Source organism: Notamacropus eugenii, chromosome 2 (assembly GCF_028372415.1).
Source record: "Notamacropus eugenii isolate mMacEug1 chromosome 2, mMacEug1.pri_v2, whole genome shotgun sequence".
NCBI lineage: Eukaryota > Metazoa > Chordata > Mammalia > Diprotodontia > Macropodidae > Notamacropus > Notamacropus eugenii.
In genome coordinates, this window is record NC_092873.1 from 462,665,706 (window position 1) to 462,677,857 (window position 12,152).

The 12,152-nt window shown below is 44.4% G+C and overlaps 1 protein-coding gene across 1 annotated transcript; it reads left to right on the forward strand.

Annotated features, from left to right (window-relative positions):
* The first annotated feature begins 5,209 nt into the window (after positions 1 to 5,209).
* RGS16 (regulator of G protein signaling 16) lies at positions 5,210 to 11,853 on the forward strand. Its single transcript, XM_072648460.1, has 5 exons — positions 5,210 to 5,428; positions 7,049 to 7,159; positions 8,083 to 8,144; positions 8,415 to 8,581; positions 10,155 to 11,853. Exons 1-5 carry the CDS (start codon positions 5,385 to 5,387, stop codon positions 10,374 to 10,376), a joined length of 606 nt encoding a protein of 201 aa, XP_072504561.1. The 5' UTR covers positions 5,210 to 5,384; the 3' UTR covers positions 10,377 to 11,853.
* The last annotated feature ends 299 nt before the right edge of the window (positions 11,854 to 12,152 follow it).

Genomic DNA, 12,152 nt, shown 5'->3' on the forward strand with positions numbered 1-12,152 from the left:
AGTTCTCTATCTCATCAGATCTGTCATCCAAGCCCTGGTCAACCCGGATCTGTGTTGAGCCCTCATCCTTCCTCCACTCAGGTGGGGGTCCCAGAAGCGGCTCTTAGGGTGCTAAAGAGAATAAATGTGAGGCTGTGGCCTGACGTGAAAAACTATCAGAGAGAAAAACATTGATGTCATTTCCCTGCTGTGGGAGTGAGGAAAGTTGGGGTGGTGAGAGGCAATCAGAGTACGCTGCACCCGGTGCTCCAGGCACAATCATCAAGGAGAAGTGTAATCTGAACTGTGTCAACTCCCTGGGGTCACCCTGGTCGGGGAGGGTAGAGCTAAATGAATCTCTCATTCAGCAATAGATCTTGGGGCAGAGGTGGGAGGAAGCCAGCTTAACAACCCATAAATGAACAAGCATTTACGAAGTGCCTACTGTGTGCCAGACACTGCGATAGGCACAAAAGCAGAAATCCCTGCTTTTAAGGAGCTTACACTAGATTGATAAAGGGGGGAGGGAACAGATGGGACAAAATGTACATGAACATTGTTAGATGAATTAGAAATAAAATATATGAAAATAATTTGTAGGGGAAGGCATCCACTAGTCCTTAGCACTACCTCTTTTACTTATTTTTATGGCCATCTCTCATCCCCACCCCCCAAGAGAGTCTCAGTTCTAACACTGCCCCAGTTGTTTGAGCTGCTTTTCTACACAGTACTGTACAACTATGGAACTTATCATGACTCCTACTGCTTCAAGTCTAAACTTCTGTTCCTGGTTTGCAAAGGCCCCTGTGATCTGCTTCTGCTTCTCCCCTACATCTCCCTTCTGCCTCTGGCTTGCTGGTTTCCTCTCCATCCTTTCAGTTCCACCCCTCTTGCTTTTATTCAGAAGGGGCCACTCCACCAGGAGTGTCCTCTCCTCTCCTTTTCACCCACCCATCGTTCAAAGCCCAGCATGTTTTCCACCTCTTCATGAAGATTTTTCCGGTAACCAGTCCACATTTAGCATTCTCCCCTTTGTGTTCATATAATATTATTTAGTAATTTTCCTCTTCCCTTCCCAGTTTTCAGGGAAGGCTGATTTTGTCTTTTTTGCTATATTATGAACTCCTTGTGGTCAAGGACCATGTGTATTCTTTTGTATTCCCCACGTGGTGTATTTGTAATTTTTTGGGGGTCTAAACTTATGATTTCATTGGTGTTTGTGTGTGAGGGTCTTCCAGAATGAAAAAGATCTGCAATGATACACATCTGACCATTCATTTGTATTTTATAGTCTTATTTGCTTGAGGCACAAAAAGTTAAGTGGCTTGCAGTGGCCACATGGCCAGTACATGTCAAAAGTGAGACTTGGGCCTGGGTCTGATTGACTCTAGGGATGACTCCCTCTGTCCATTATTGTTTGTTATATATCGTACTGTAAAACATATGCTGTTGGTTGATTGACTATTGATCACCCTCTCCTCCTGTACACTCTGTCTTCCCTCTATTTTTATTATGCTCTTCTCTCATTTCTCCTTCTACTTAGCTAACTTTAAAGGTGGCTAAGTGATGTAGTGAATGGACTTCTATTATTGCAGTCAGGAAAACTTTAGTTCAAATCCTGCTTTTGACACTAACTTGTGTGACCCTGGGTAAGTCACTTAACCTCTGTCTGCCTCAGTTTCTTTATTGGTAAAATAAGGAAAAACCGGGTCCTAAATGAGATAATATTTGTAAAAAGTGCTTAACACCATGCCTAGCACATAGTAGGCAGTGTGTAAATGCTTATTCCCTTCCCTGTCAATTTGAACTGTTGGCAGAATCCATTCGAGAAGAGCAAGGGTCAAATTAAAGACCTAGGAAACACTTGTTTTTGGCTTTTGACTCACCAGTAGAAGGGATACTGCAGGCAGAAGGGAGGAATGAGGAACTTGTTTCCTCTGGAAAGATAAGGTAAGTCACATGGCCAGTTCATTGCCTAGAAGATGGAACATGAGAGCCTCACCTTCCCTCTGCATCAGTCTAGTTGTGAGATTTTGGATGGGATAGTTTTCCACCATCATCCCATCCTCTGTACCATTTCTTTCTCTAAAGAGAGGACAACCCAACTAGGGCTTTGGGAAGAACTGGGTCATTTTGTATCAAAGTTGCTACAATTCACTGGTGATTTGCTGGTCTCCAGGACACATGGGGAGGAGATCCTGCTGGGTGAAGAAAGTGGGATCAATTGTGAACTTCAAAAAGTTTCTGCCTGGAAACAGAAGAGGTAACTATGGCAACAGCAAGGTTGAACTCAGAGAGCTCTTCACCTCCCCATCCCTGAGCTCTGTGTCCTTGGCTTTATCTGATATGTTCACTTGTTTGTCAATTTATATTTCTTTCACTTGCTGTCTTTTAGTCCAGTGGGAAGGAGCACTAGATTGGGGATTCGGGAGATCTCGTTCCAGGTCCCAGCTTGGTCAGTGTCTTGTTGTATGTCTTAGGACAAATCAAGTGCCTCTTTTCTCTTACCTGCAAAATTGGGATCAGCCCTTTGTTCAACTCATAGGGGTAGGGTGGGAATACATTTGCATATGGTTTTCTGCCTAGACTAAGAGCTGCCATTTACATTTTTCTATGTTTGATTGCTCTAGCTGTTTCAGAGGAATTTGAGAGGAGGGGCTTTCAGAGGGCATCAGGGTTTTACAAATGGTAAGGACCTTTGTTTTGCCACAGGACTCCAATGACTCTGCAGGAAAGAGAAAGGCTGATGACTTTAGCAGCTCTGCCTCACTCAAATCTAATTCATGAGTAAGTCAAGACATTACCTTTATGATGTCATAGATCCTCTGGGATAGACTTGTTCCATAGGTCACAAACCTAGGCAGGGGAATCCTAATCAATAGACACTTATTAAGTGCCTCTGTGTAGGCCCTGCCCTCAAGGAACTTACCATCTAATGGAATCTGTTTTTAGAAAAGGCAGCCTTTCCCACATTTTGCTCCGATAATGGCCAATCTCCAATCTTGCATTTCCATTTTTCCTTCTGTCTCCTTCTTCCTAACTTTTCCCTTATTCTCTTCTTGATTTTTTAAAATCTTTTTCTCATGTCCTTATTTCTATTATGACCCTTTTCTCCTTTTGCTGTGTTCCTTCCCATTATTTCTTGCCCATTTACTTCCTTTTGTTTAGCTGGCACAGTAGATAGAGTTTTGGATTAGGAGTTAGGAAGACCTGAATTCAAATCCTCCCTTGTAACCTTAAGCAAATCACTTGACTTCTTGGAGTTTCAGTTTCCTCTTCTGTAGAACTGGAATAATAATAGCACCTCTCTCACATGGTTGTTCCAAGAATCACATGTGATAACGTTTGTAAAGCACTTTGCAAACTTTGCAATGCTATAGAAGTATTAGCTGTTGTTGCTGCTGCTGACTATTCCTTTGGTTTTCCTCTCTCTATTGGGGCCCTAAACATACAAGAGTGGAGCAGGCAGTATCCAGAAAGGCATATAACATTTAGAATTGCATTTTAGGGCTAACACTTTGCAATACAATGTTCTCTTCTCTGCCTCCCCCATGTCCCTCTGTTAACTGAATTAAAACATTGTGCATTTACAAAGCACCATTGTTCCATGAATTAAAAATGTTCATCCCTCCTTGTGGTCTCTTTTACCCTTAAGACATCCTTATGTGAGGTGGGAACAGAGGGGATCAGCCCTAGGGGGTTATGAGTCTGAGTTTTGAGGGGGAGGGGACTGGACAGATTATTGTTCTTATTTTACAGATGACAAAATTAAGGAAATAGCAGTGAAATACTTCACCAGTAACGGACTTGGGTTAAGTACTAGGGTGGAAGCTGAGGTGGGAGGAGGGAGAGGAATGCCCCACTGATGCCTAATTGGGATTCTTGCATATGGCAGGGTAGTGTGGTAGAAACACAATAGCCTGGGTCTCAGGACCTGAGATCTAGTCCAGTGCCTGGCACATAGTAGGTACTTAATAAATGTTTATTGACTGACTAGTCTCAACCTTGAGCAAGTCATTCTATTTCTGAGCCCCTGTTCCTTCACCTGTAAAATGAATGAAAAGGTTGGATCAGGTGATCTCTCAGGTCTCCTCCAGCTCTAACATTTCATTAATCAATGGATCCACAAGCATGTATTAAGCAGTTACTGTATGTATGCATGAGACATGGTGCTAGATGCTGGGTGTACAAATACAAAAATGAAAGTGCCTCAGGCTTCCAGGAGTTTACATCCTCTTGGGAAGACAACTTATGCATATATAAATGAACTACAAGGTTAACTTTTTTGGAAGGGTGTCATGACAGCTGGGGAAATCAGAAAGGGCTTCATGTAGAAGAGGGTAGCTTGAGTTGAGTTTTGAAGGAAACAAGGGATTCTAAGAGGGTGGAGGTGAGGAGGCAGTGCATTTAGCTATTCAAGAGAGTCAATGCAAAGGCTTGGAGACAGAAGATAGAGTCATTTGTGAGGAAGAGCAAAAAAAAGTCACTTTGGCCTGATCAGAAAGTGTGTAGATCACAGGCTGGGAAGGTAGGTTGGGGCTGGTTATGAAGGGTTTCAAAAACCAAATAGAATATATATTTGATTCTAATAATGATAGGGATCTCCTAGAGTCTATCGAGTAGGGGAGTGATGTAATCCATCTAGGAGTTAATTTAATTCAACAAACGTCCAACAGGCCCCCGGAGAGTACAGTGCATTGTACTGGGCACAGTATTAAATGGGAGAAGCAGCTTGGGTCCTTGCCCTTGAAGCATTTACAATGTCAGCCTTCCCAGTGAGCCGAAGAGCTCCCATGAACACCTTGTCCACTCGGCAATGCCAAACGATTTCTTGGATTTTACCCAAAGATGGAAGGACTCTTTCTTCCTCTCAAGCCCTGCATCTAGTACAATTTCCAGCTGCAGCCCGTTCTCTATGGTCTTCTTTCCCTCCCCAGTAGCTTCTTGGAGGATTTCATTCATAGGACTGGGGTAGTAGCTGTGTTGGTCTCATTATTCAGTCACTGGCTGTGAATGTGATTTGCAAGGGATTGTCGGAGCCTCAGCTTTGGCTCCACACCCCAAGTGACCCCCGCCTCCCTCTTCCCGTTATGACTGCGGAGAGGCAAATCTTCCTTTCACGTTGTCAGAGCTTGGCCCGGCGGCCCTTCCTATTGGTCAGAGTCCCTGAGCCCACTGTCCCCCCCTTTTTTCCGTCTTCCCTCCTCCTTCCCTCAACCCTCTCCCATGTGTTATAAAGCAGCGGCTTCTCGCTGGCAGCATTCAGTCTAACAAACACGAGTGTGTGTGTAAGCAACGTACTCTCTCCTGCTGCTGCTACTGCCACTACGAGCCTGACTCTGGGGGAAAAGGGTCGGAAACTTGCCACCACTTACTCCCCAGTCTGCTGCCCCGTGTCTGCCAGGATGTGCCGGACATTGTCTGCATTCCCCAGCACCTGTCTGGAGAGGTAAGAGGCGTTTGCAGAGTTGGGATCGGCTGTTTGGTCCGCTTGAAGTCGCCCAAGTAATAAGGGAAAACAGTGGTGGGGTGTGGGTGTGTCAGAGCTGCCCCCGGGACCTTGTCCATGGTCTAGTTCAACTTTACAGGTGAGGAAAACTAGGGCCAGAAAAGCCAAGGCACTGGTCCGGGACTATATGGCAACGTTAGCGGCGGTACCAGGACAACCAGTCACTTGCTAGTAAAAGGGGGAGTGAAACCACACGCAACAGGGTGGATTTGGTGGGAACGGGGCACACGAGATGGGAGAGAACAGGAGACACAACCCCTTCTGGTAGTACTAATTAGATGCTCTCTAGAGGAGACAAGAATCACAAAAGAGTTGGGAGACTGGGGAGGAGGGAGTTGTGGGTAATGCGAAGAAGGTAGGGAACAGCCCCTATAGGTTTCTGTATCTCTCCTAAGACAAGTAACAGCTACTCCTGCTGCTCGGCTAATCTGGGCAGTCATCTGCAATTTTCCTGGGAAGCTGAGTTGGTATTCCCATACACTGGAATTTAGTCCCAAGCAGTCCTGCTGGGAATGGTTCTGTTTCTAGTGAAAGGGGTAAGAGAAGAATTACATTCCCAGTCACCACCGCAACTGGTGCCACACTTGTTCTCAGAGAGGCGCTCCCGAGAGCTTAATGTGTGCAGCTATCCTGTAGGTGCTGGTAGCTGTGGAAGGAGACGATAAGAAAGAAAAAAGTTGGAAGTGGGACAGAGAAGGCTCTTACATTGTCCCCCAGACCCTAGAATTAAGGGGACTCACAGAGAAGTGCCCTGGGGCAGAAAGGCACAGAAATTTGTGTGACTTTAATATCGAAATATATACATACATGCAGATATATGTATGTATACAAATACATATGTGTATGCACGTATCTCTCTCAAATTATATATGTATTTGGGTATATATATACATATATGTGTGTGTGTATATATACATATGTGTATATGTATATATATTTATGCACATATACACATACACACCAAAAAAAGTATACAAGCCCAATACCAATCTTGCTTGGGCAGGAAGGCCTGGGTTCAAGTGCCATCTCAACACATACTGGCAGCATGACCCCCTAGACCTTTTCTCTTCCAGTGTTTCCAGAGAATTTTAAGTCCTGGTCTGAGGAGTTCTTTATTTTCATTGGTGGAGGAAATTTCCTTACTGGGAGTTTCTATGACACTGAAATCACAAAGTTCTACTCCATTTCTCCTCCTCCTGATAAATCCCACAAATTATATACACACAGATCATTTTTTGAAGCATTGAATAATACAATAGAATTTTGTAAGCATGCAGGTCAGAGAGTATAAGCTCCTCCTAGGATAAGCTTAAATATTATTTTCTTAGCATTTATGACAATAAAAAGATTTTGGCAAAAGCTGAGTTGTCACATCTCCAATAGCAGTGAAAGGTAGTTTTGCTTAGGTTTTTAAATAGTACCAGCTAAAAAAATAATCTTTTTCTCTCTTAGGCTATCAAAACCCTCTCTTGCTATTATGTTGAACAGAGATAAACCTGTTAAGTGCCTCTTTCCCTGATCCCTTTGATAATACTTGGATGTTTTTCCTTTGTCTTCCAGAGCCAAAGAGTTCAAGACCCGTCTTGGAATCTTCCTTCATAAATCAGAAGTGGGGACTGAGAGTGGGACTGTCAGCAAATTTGAGTGGGGCAGCAAACATAGCAAAGAAAAGTAAGTATTATTAGATATGAGTGACACTGCCTGGAGTTGAATCTTCTTGGGAAGGAGAGTGCGGTGGGGGTAAACCAGAGTCCTGAATGGAAGTAAATGAAAAGAATGAGAACTAGGGAGAGAGAGAGAGAGAGAGAGAGAGAGAGAGAGAGAGAGAGAGAGAGAGAGAGAGAGAGAGAAACCAGGACATTAAAGGGGATCTTGGCATATCTTATCTAAATTTTTCAGTAGGACATATCACTAAGCTCCTGTGTCTGACTGGTCACTGAACTATTTAATGTGAGTTATGTCAGGTTATAGACCATCAGCTAACAGAAAGACTCATGAATCTGCTATGTTAGTAGAAGTCTTCTATTGAAAATGTCTTGCAACTGTAGCCAGAATCAAGAGAAACACCAAACAAAACCTTTGTGGAATTTAAAAAGAATTCTACTTCTAGATGGCTAGAAAATCACCTTTAGGATATATGTAGAATTCACATTGGGAAATGGAGGCTCTTTTTGTTGGAAAATAAATTAGGATGGCCCAGAATGGAGTTCTTTCCTTAGATTGATTATCAGATAAGTTCTAGGTTTTGCTTTAGTTCTACTGACCATCCCTACTCTTAGGTGATTTTTTTGTGGAAAAACTAGGAAGCTTTGCCTGGGATCAAAAAAAAAAAAACAAAACAAAAAAACCAGACCACACAACCAAAGCATTAATTTTGTGCAAAATAGTAGGCTAGGCACTACTGATACAAAAACAAAAGCAAAAAAAATGTTTGTTCCTGACCTTAAGAAGCCCCATTCTCCTGAGATAGGCCCAGGAACTACTGAGTGAGTCTATGAAAGTATATGATTCCCTACCAGAGCTCTGGCTAGGATCGTGGTAAGAAATCCATTTTGTGGATGTGTTTTTAAAATATCTTGTCTTCTGTTCCACAGATTTGTTCCAGAAGATGTGTTAGGATGGAAGGAGTCCTTTGATCATTTATTGAGCAGCAAGAGTAAGTATGATCTTGTCTATAGTATGGCATATTTCATATGCTATGTGAGTGTGCACGTGAAGTGTTTCAGACTCATTGTCCTAGGTGTTGAGGTCCTTAGAGTAATGGCAATGGGGGCTTGTCTTTGTTCAGAACATCAAGTAAACCGCCAGCCTGGAGGAAATTACATGTAGTAATGGCCCCATTAACTGCAGTTATTGCCTCATTTTGCTTTTCTTCTATCCCTTAATCTGACCCTCTCTCTCACTCCTTTTCCTTTCTCTATTCCAGGTGGGATAGTTGCATTCCGGGCCTTCCTAAAGACTGAGTTCAGTGAGGAGAATTTGGAATTCTGGCTAGCCTGTGAGGAGTTCAAGAAAATCCAGTCAGCTACCAAATTGGCTTCCAGGGCCCAAAAGATCTTTGAAGAATTCATCTGCAGTGAGGCTCCGAAAGAGGTGAGTTAATGGAGATGGTCAGTGGTCATCCACCTCTTGGCCTTGCCCCCTGAGGCTGAGGCTTCCTGTTTTACACCAGCCCTGAACTGATGACTTAGTGGGGCCTGGCTTTGAACAACTCAGGGAGGTGAGGTGACAGGAGAAGGGGCTTCCTCTCCCTTCCCATCCTCCTCCCAAGAATAATAATGTGCTCCCTTCACTGGAGAAAGATAGAAACCTTAAATTGAAAGATGCTAGTGTCAAAGGCAAGGGGACTGGATTGCAATCTTGGCTTTGCTTCTTTGATAAATGGCGGAGTGAGATTCTATAATCTCTATGCTCATTGCCACTTGGAATTCGAGACCAGTAGCATGACCAGCCTCCTTGAGCTCCATGTCATACACATGCCTAGAAAAAGTAGGCATTATAATCTGGCTGAGTCTGGTGATTTGCCTGCTTCGAAGCATTTTTTTAAAGCCCCCACTGTGTGCTAGGCTCTGTGCTAAGCTCTGAGGTTACAAAGAACAACAAATGAGACCTTGCTTTTAAGGGAGCTCCTAATCTTATTGGGGGCAGTAGCATGCAGATGATTATGTACAAACAAGATAGATAGGGATCAACTGGAGATGATCTCAGAGGGAAGGCACTAGATTGAGGAGTACCAGGAAAACTTTCTTGCACAAGGTGGATTTTAGCTGGGGCTTGAAGGAAGTCAGGGAAACTCGAGTCTTCCTGATCCAAGGTCCAGCAGGCTATCTATCTACTGTGCCATCTAGTGGTCTAACCTGCCTTTTCTCTATAAGGTGCTTTCTGCTTCTCAAATATCCATCCATTATTGCATTCTTACCCTGCATTTCTAAATCTTTGTTTTAGAGATATAGACATAGGCACTGAGAGGCTAGCAATAACACCCACCTTGTATAGGTCACTATATGTTTGGATGTGCCATTTTGTTTAATCCTCACAACATCTCTGTGAGATAGGGTAGTGTAGGTATTGGTTGTTACTGTTCTGTCGCACCAAGCTCTGTGATCCCATTTGGGTTTTGTTGGGCAAAGACATTGGAGTGGTTTGCCATTTCTTTCTCCAGCAGTATTGGTATAGGAATGAGAGAGGTAAAGTGATTTGTTCACAGTGGGTCATTCTGAGACGGAACCCAAAGTTCAGTTCTTTTGACTTCACCCGTAATCTGGAGAACAGAACACCAGATTTGGAGTTAGGAAGACTTGGATTCCAATCCTACCTCTGTGCTTGGACCCGTCACTGACCTCTCTGAGCCTCACTTTGCTCCTCTGTAAAACTGGCATGGCAGTAACCAAGGTACCCACCTCATCGCATTGTTGTGAGGCTCCACTGAGATAATGTATATACAGTACTCTGCAGATTATAAAGTCTGTCAATGCCAGTTATTATTATTATTATTGATATTTCCACTACTGAGTTGTTTGACTTCACATGAAAATTGAGATTGGATTCCTAGGTCTCCCAAGGAGTCCTGTGCACTTTTCTCTGGATCCTCATCCTTCTTTGAGATGGCTGGAGGATGTCCTTTTACCCCACCCATCCTGACAACTCTTTCTTCCTTCCTCCCCAGGTGAACATTGACCACGAAACAAGAGAGCTCACCCAGAGGAACCTGCAGGGAGCCACAGCTGCATGCTTTGATGAGGCTCAAGGGAAGACGCGAACACTGATGGAGAAGGACTCCTACCCTCGCTTCCTGAAATCAGCAATGTACAGAGACCTGGCAGAGCAGGCCTGTGCAGCTTCCAGCTCCCAGCCTGGCTGCCGGGTTGGAGAATGCTCACACACCTGAGCAGCCAGGCTGCAGACACACCTCTGGATGGGGCAGCTCTTTGGGGGAGGAAGGAGTTGCAAGGCAGTTGGAAAGGACAGAGAGAGGAAAAGCAGAAGGGATCTCATGTTCTAGACTCCAACTCTCCTGAAATATTTCAGACTAAACTGCTAACAAAGGGAATCTTCCCCTCTCTCACTGTGGGAGGGAGTCAAAAGGAACAAAAGAGGCATCTCACTGGCTCCTTTCATCCTCCCCAGGACAAATGAGGATTCTTGAGATGATCAGTCTTGGGGAAATGGGTAGAAATGGAAACCTGGAAATGGAAAGACATAAAGGGCAGAAGAACAAGATGGATGGTTTGCTTATTAGTTGATTCACTCAGACTCTGGAAAAGGAAGGGAGCTCTGTTATATGCTAGGGAAGAGACTGCTTCATTCTGCCCGTCACCTACCATCTACAATTTGAGTCTGCCCAAGAGTTCTGCCTGCAGCCCCTGGGTTTATATCTTCCCTACCTGCAACCAAGGGTCAACAGGTATGGAGCCAGGTGTGCCTGCAATTGACCCAGATGAAATTTTGGACATCACTGAAAACATCCCTGACTCAGTTATTGAGCCCTACCTAGGAAACCATTTTGTTCTCGGGAAAGCAATGTCTTGGCCCCTCTCCTGCCCTTTGCCAGGCAAACAGAGTTGGCAGAAGCCCTGGAACAAAATGACAGTTAGTTCTCCTTATTTCCAGTCAGGGCTCTTTCTATCACATCCCTACGTAATATGACAGGAGAAGGGAAAAACAACTGGCTGGTTTTTGGGTCTGGCTTTCAGTCTAGGGATGGGAATCACAATCACGGGGGACAGTTTGGACCGATGAAACTTGAACCAGAATTCCTTTAGGTCAATGAGTCAGAGCTTTTTATGGAGTCTGGGAGACGGCCTGATTCAAAGCATAGGAACAAGGCTCAGGGCAGGACAGGGTCAGGGGTCAGGAAGCAGGCCTTCTAAGAGGATCAACACCTGCCATTTCTGAACAAATGCATTCCTCCCTGAGGCTGCCACTGGCTTATCTAGACTGGAGAGGGGAGCAATCTACTCAGCCAGGTAGAGAGGGCCACAGCACTTCTGACCCAGGAGACAACCTTGAAAGCTCCTCCGGGAAAGCATTTTCTGTGTAAGAGGACGCTGATTTAACACTTTGTTATGGTTATTGTTTATTATTATTATTGTTATTTATTATTTGTGGTTTTTCAATCCCCTTGTCTGGAGGACCTCTCGAAACTAGCCGCCAGATTTTCCTCCTCCATGCCCAAGTCTACCTCTAAGGCTGCTGGGAGCCCCTCACCAAGAGTCAGGGGCTCCTCGCAGCTTCCACATGTGTTTATTTATTTATTCTAATATTTGGGGCTGATTTCCTAGATGTGAATGAAGCCCATGATCCCCCTCTCCTGTTTGACAGCATGCTACATTCTGGTGAAATAAAGTGTAAGCCCCAAAGGGTGACCTCTGTCTCCAGTGTCTGTGTTTGGGGATAAAAAGGGCAAGGCTTCTGGCATGAGGGGAGGGGGATGGTTGTCCTCGGTGCTCTCTGATCAGCATCTGGAAAATTGTGAGGAGCTCACAGATGTGCCCCATGCTTGGATGTCACAAGCAGACGTCAGATGAAAGATGGATGTCTGCTCACCTGATAAGGGGCGTGTTTATAAAGGGGAAAGGGTGCTGGAAAGGCAGAGGAGATGATTTGTGACTTCCTTTGGCTGTGTTTGCACAGTTCAACAAGAAAGAGCTGAAACTGGTGATTC

Coding starts and splice junctions, on each gene's coding strand:
- RGS16 (XM_072648460.1), top strand. CDS start 5,385: ATGTGCCGGACATTGTCTGCATTCCCCAGCACCTGTCTGGAGAG. Junction 5,429..7,048: donor CCCAGCACCTGTCTGGAGAG/GTAAGAGGCGTT, acceptor TTTGTCTTCCAG/AGCCAAAGAGTTCAAGACCC. Junction 8,582..10,154: donor GCAGTGAGGCTCCGAAAGAG/GTGAGTTAATGG, acceptor CTTCCTCCCCAG/GTGAACATTGACCACGAAAC.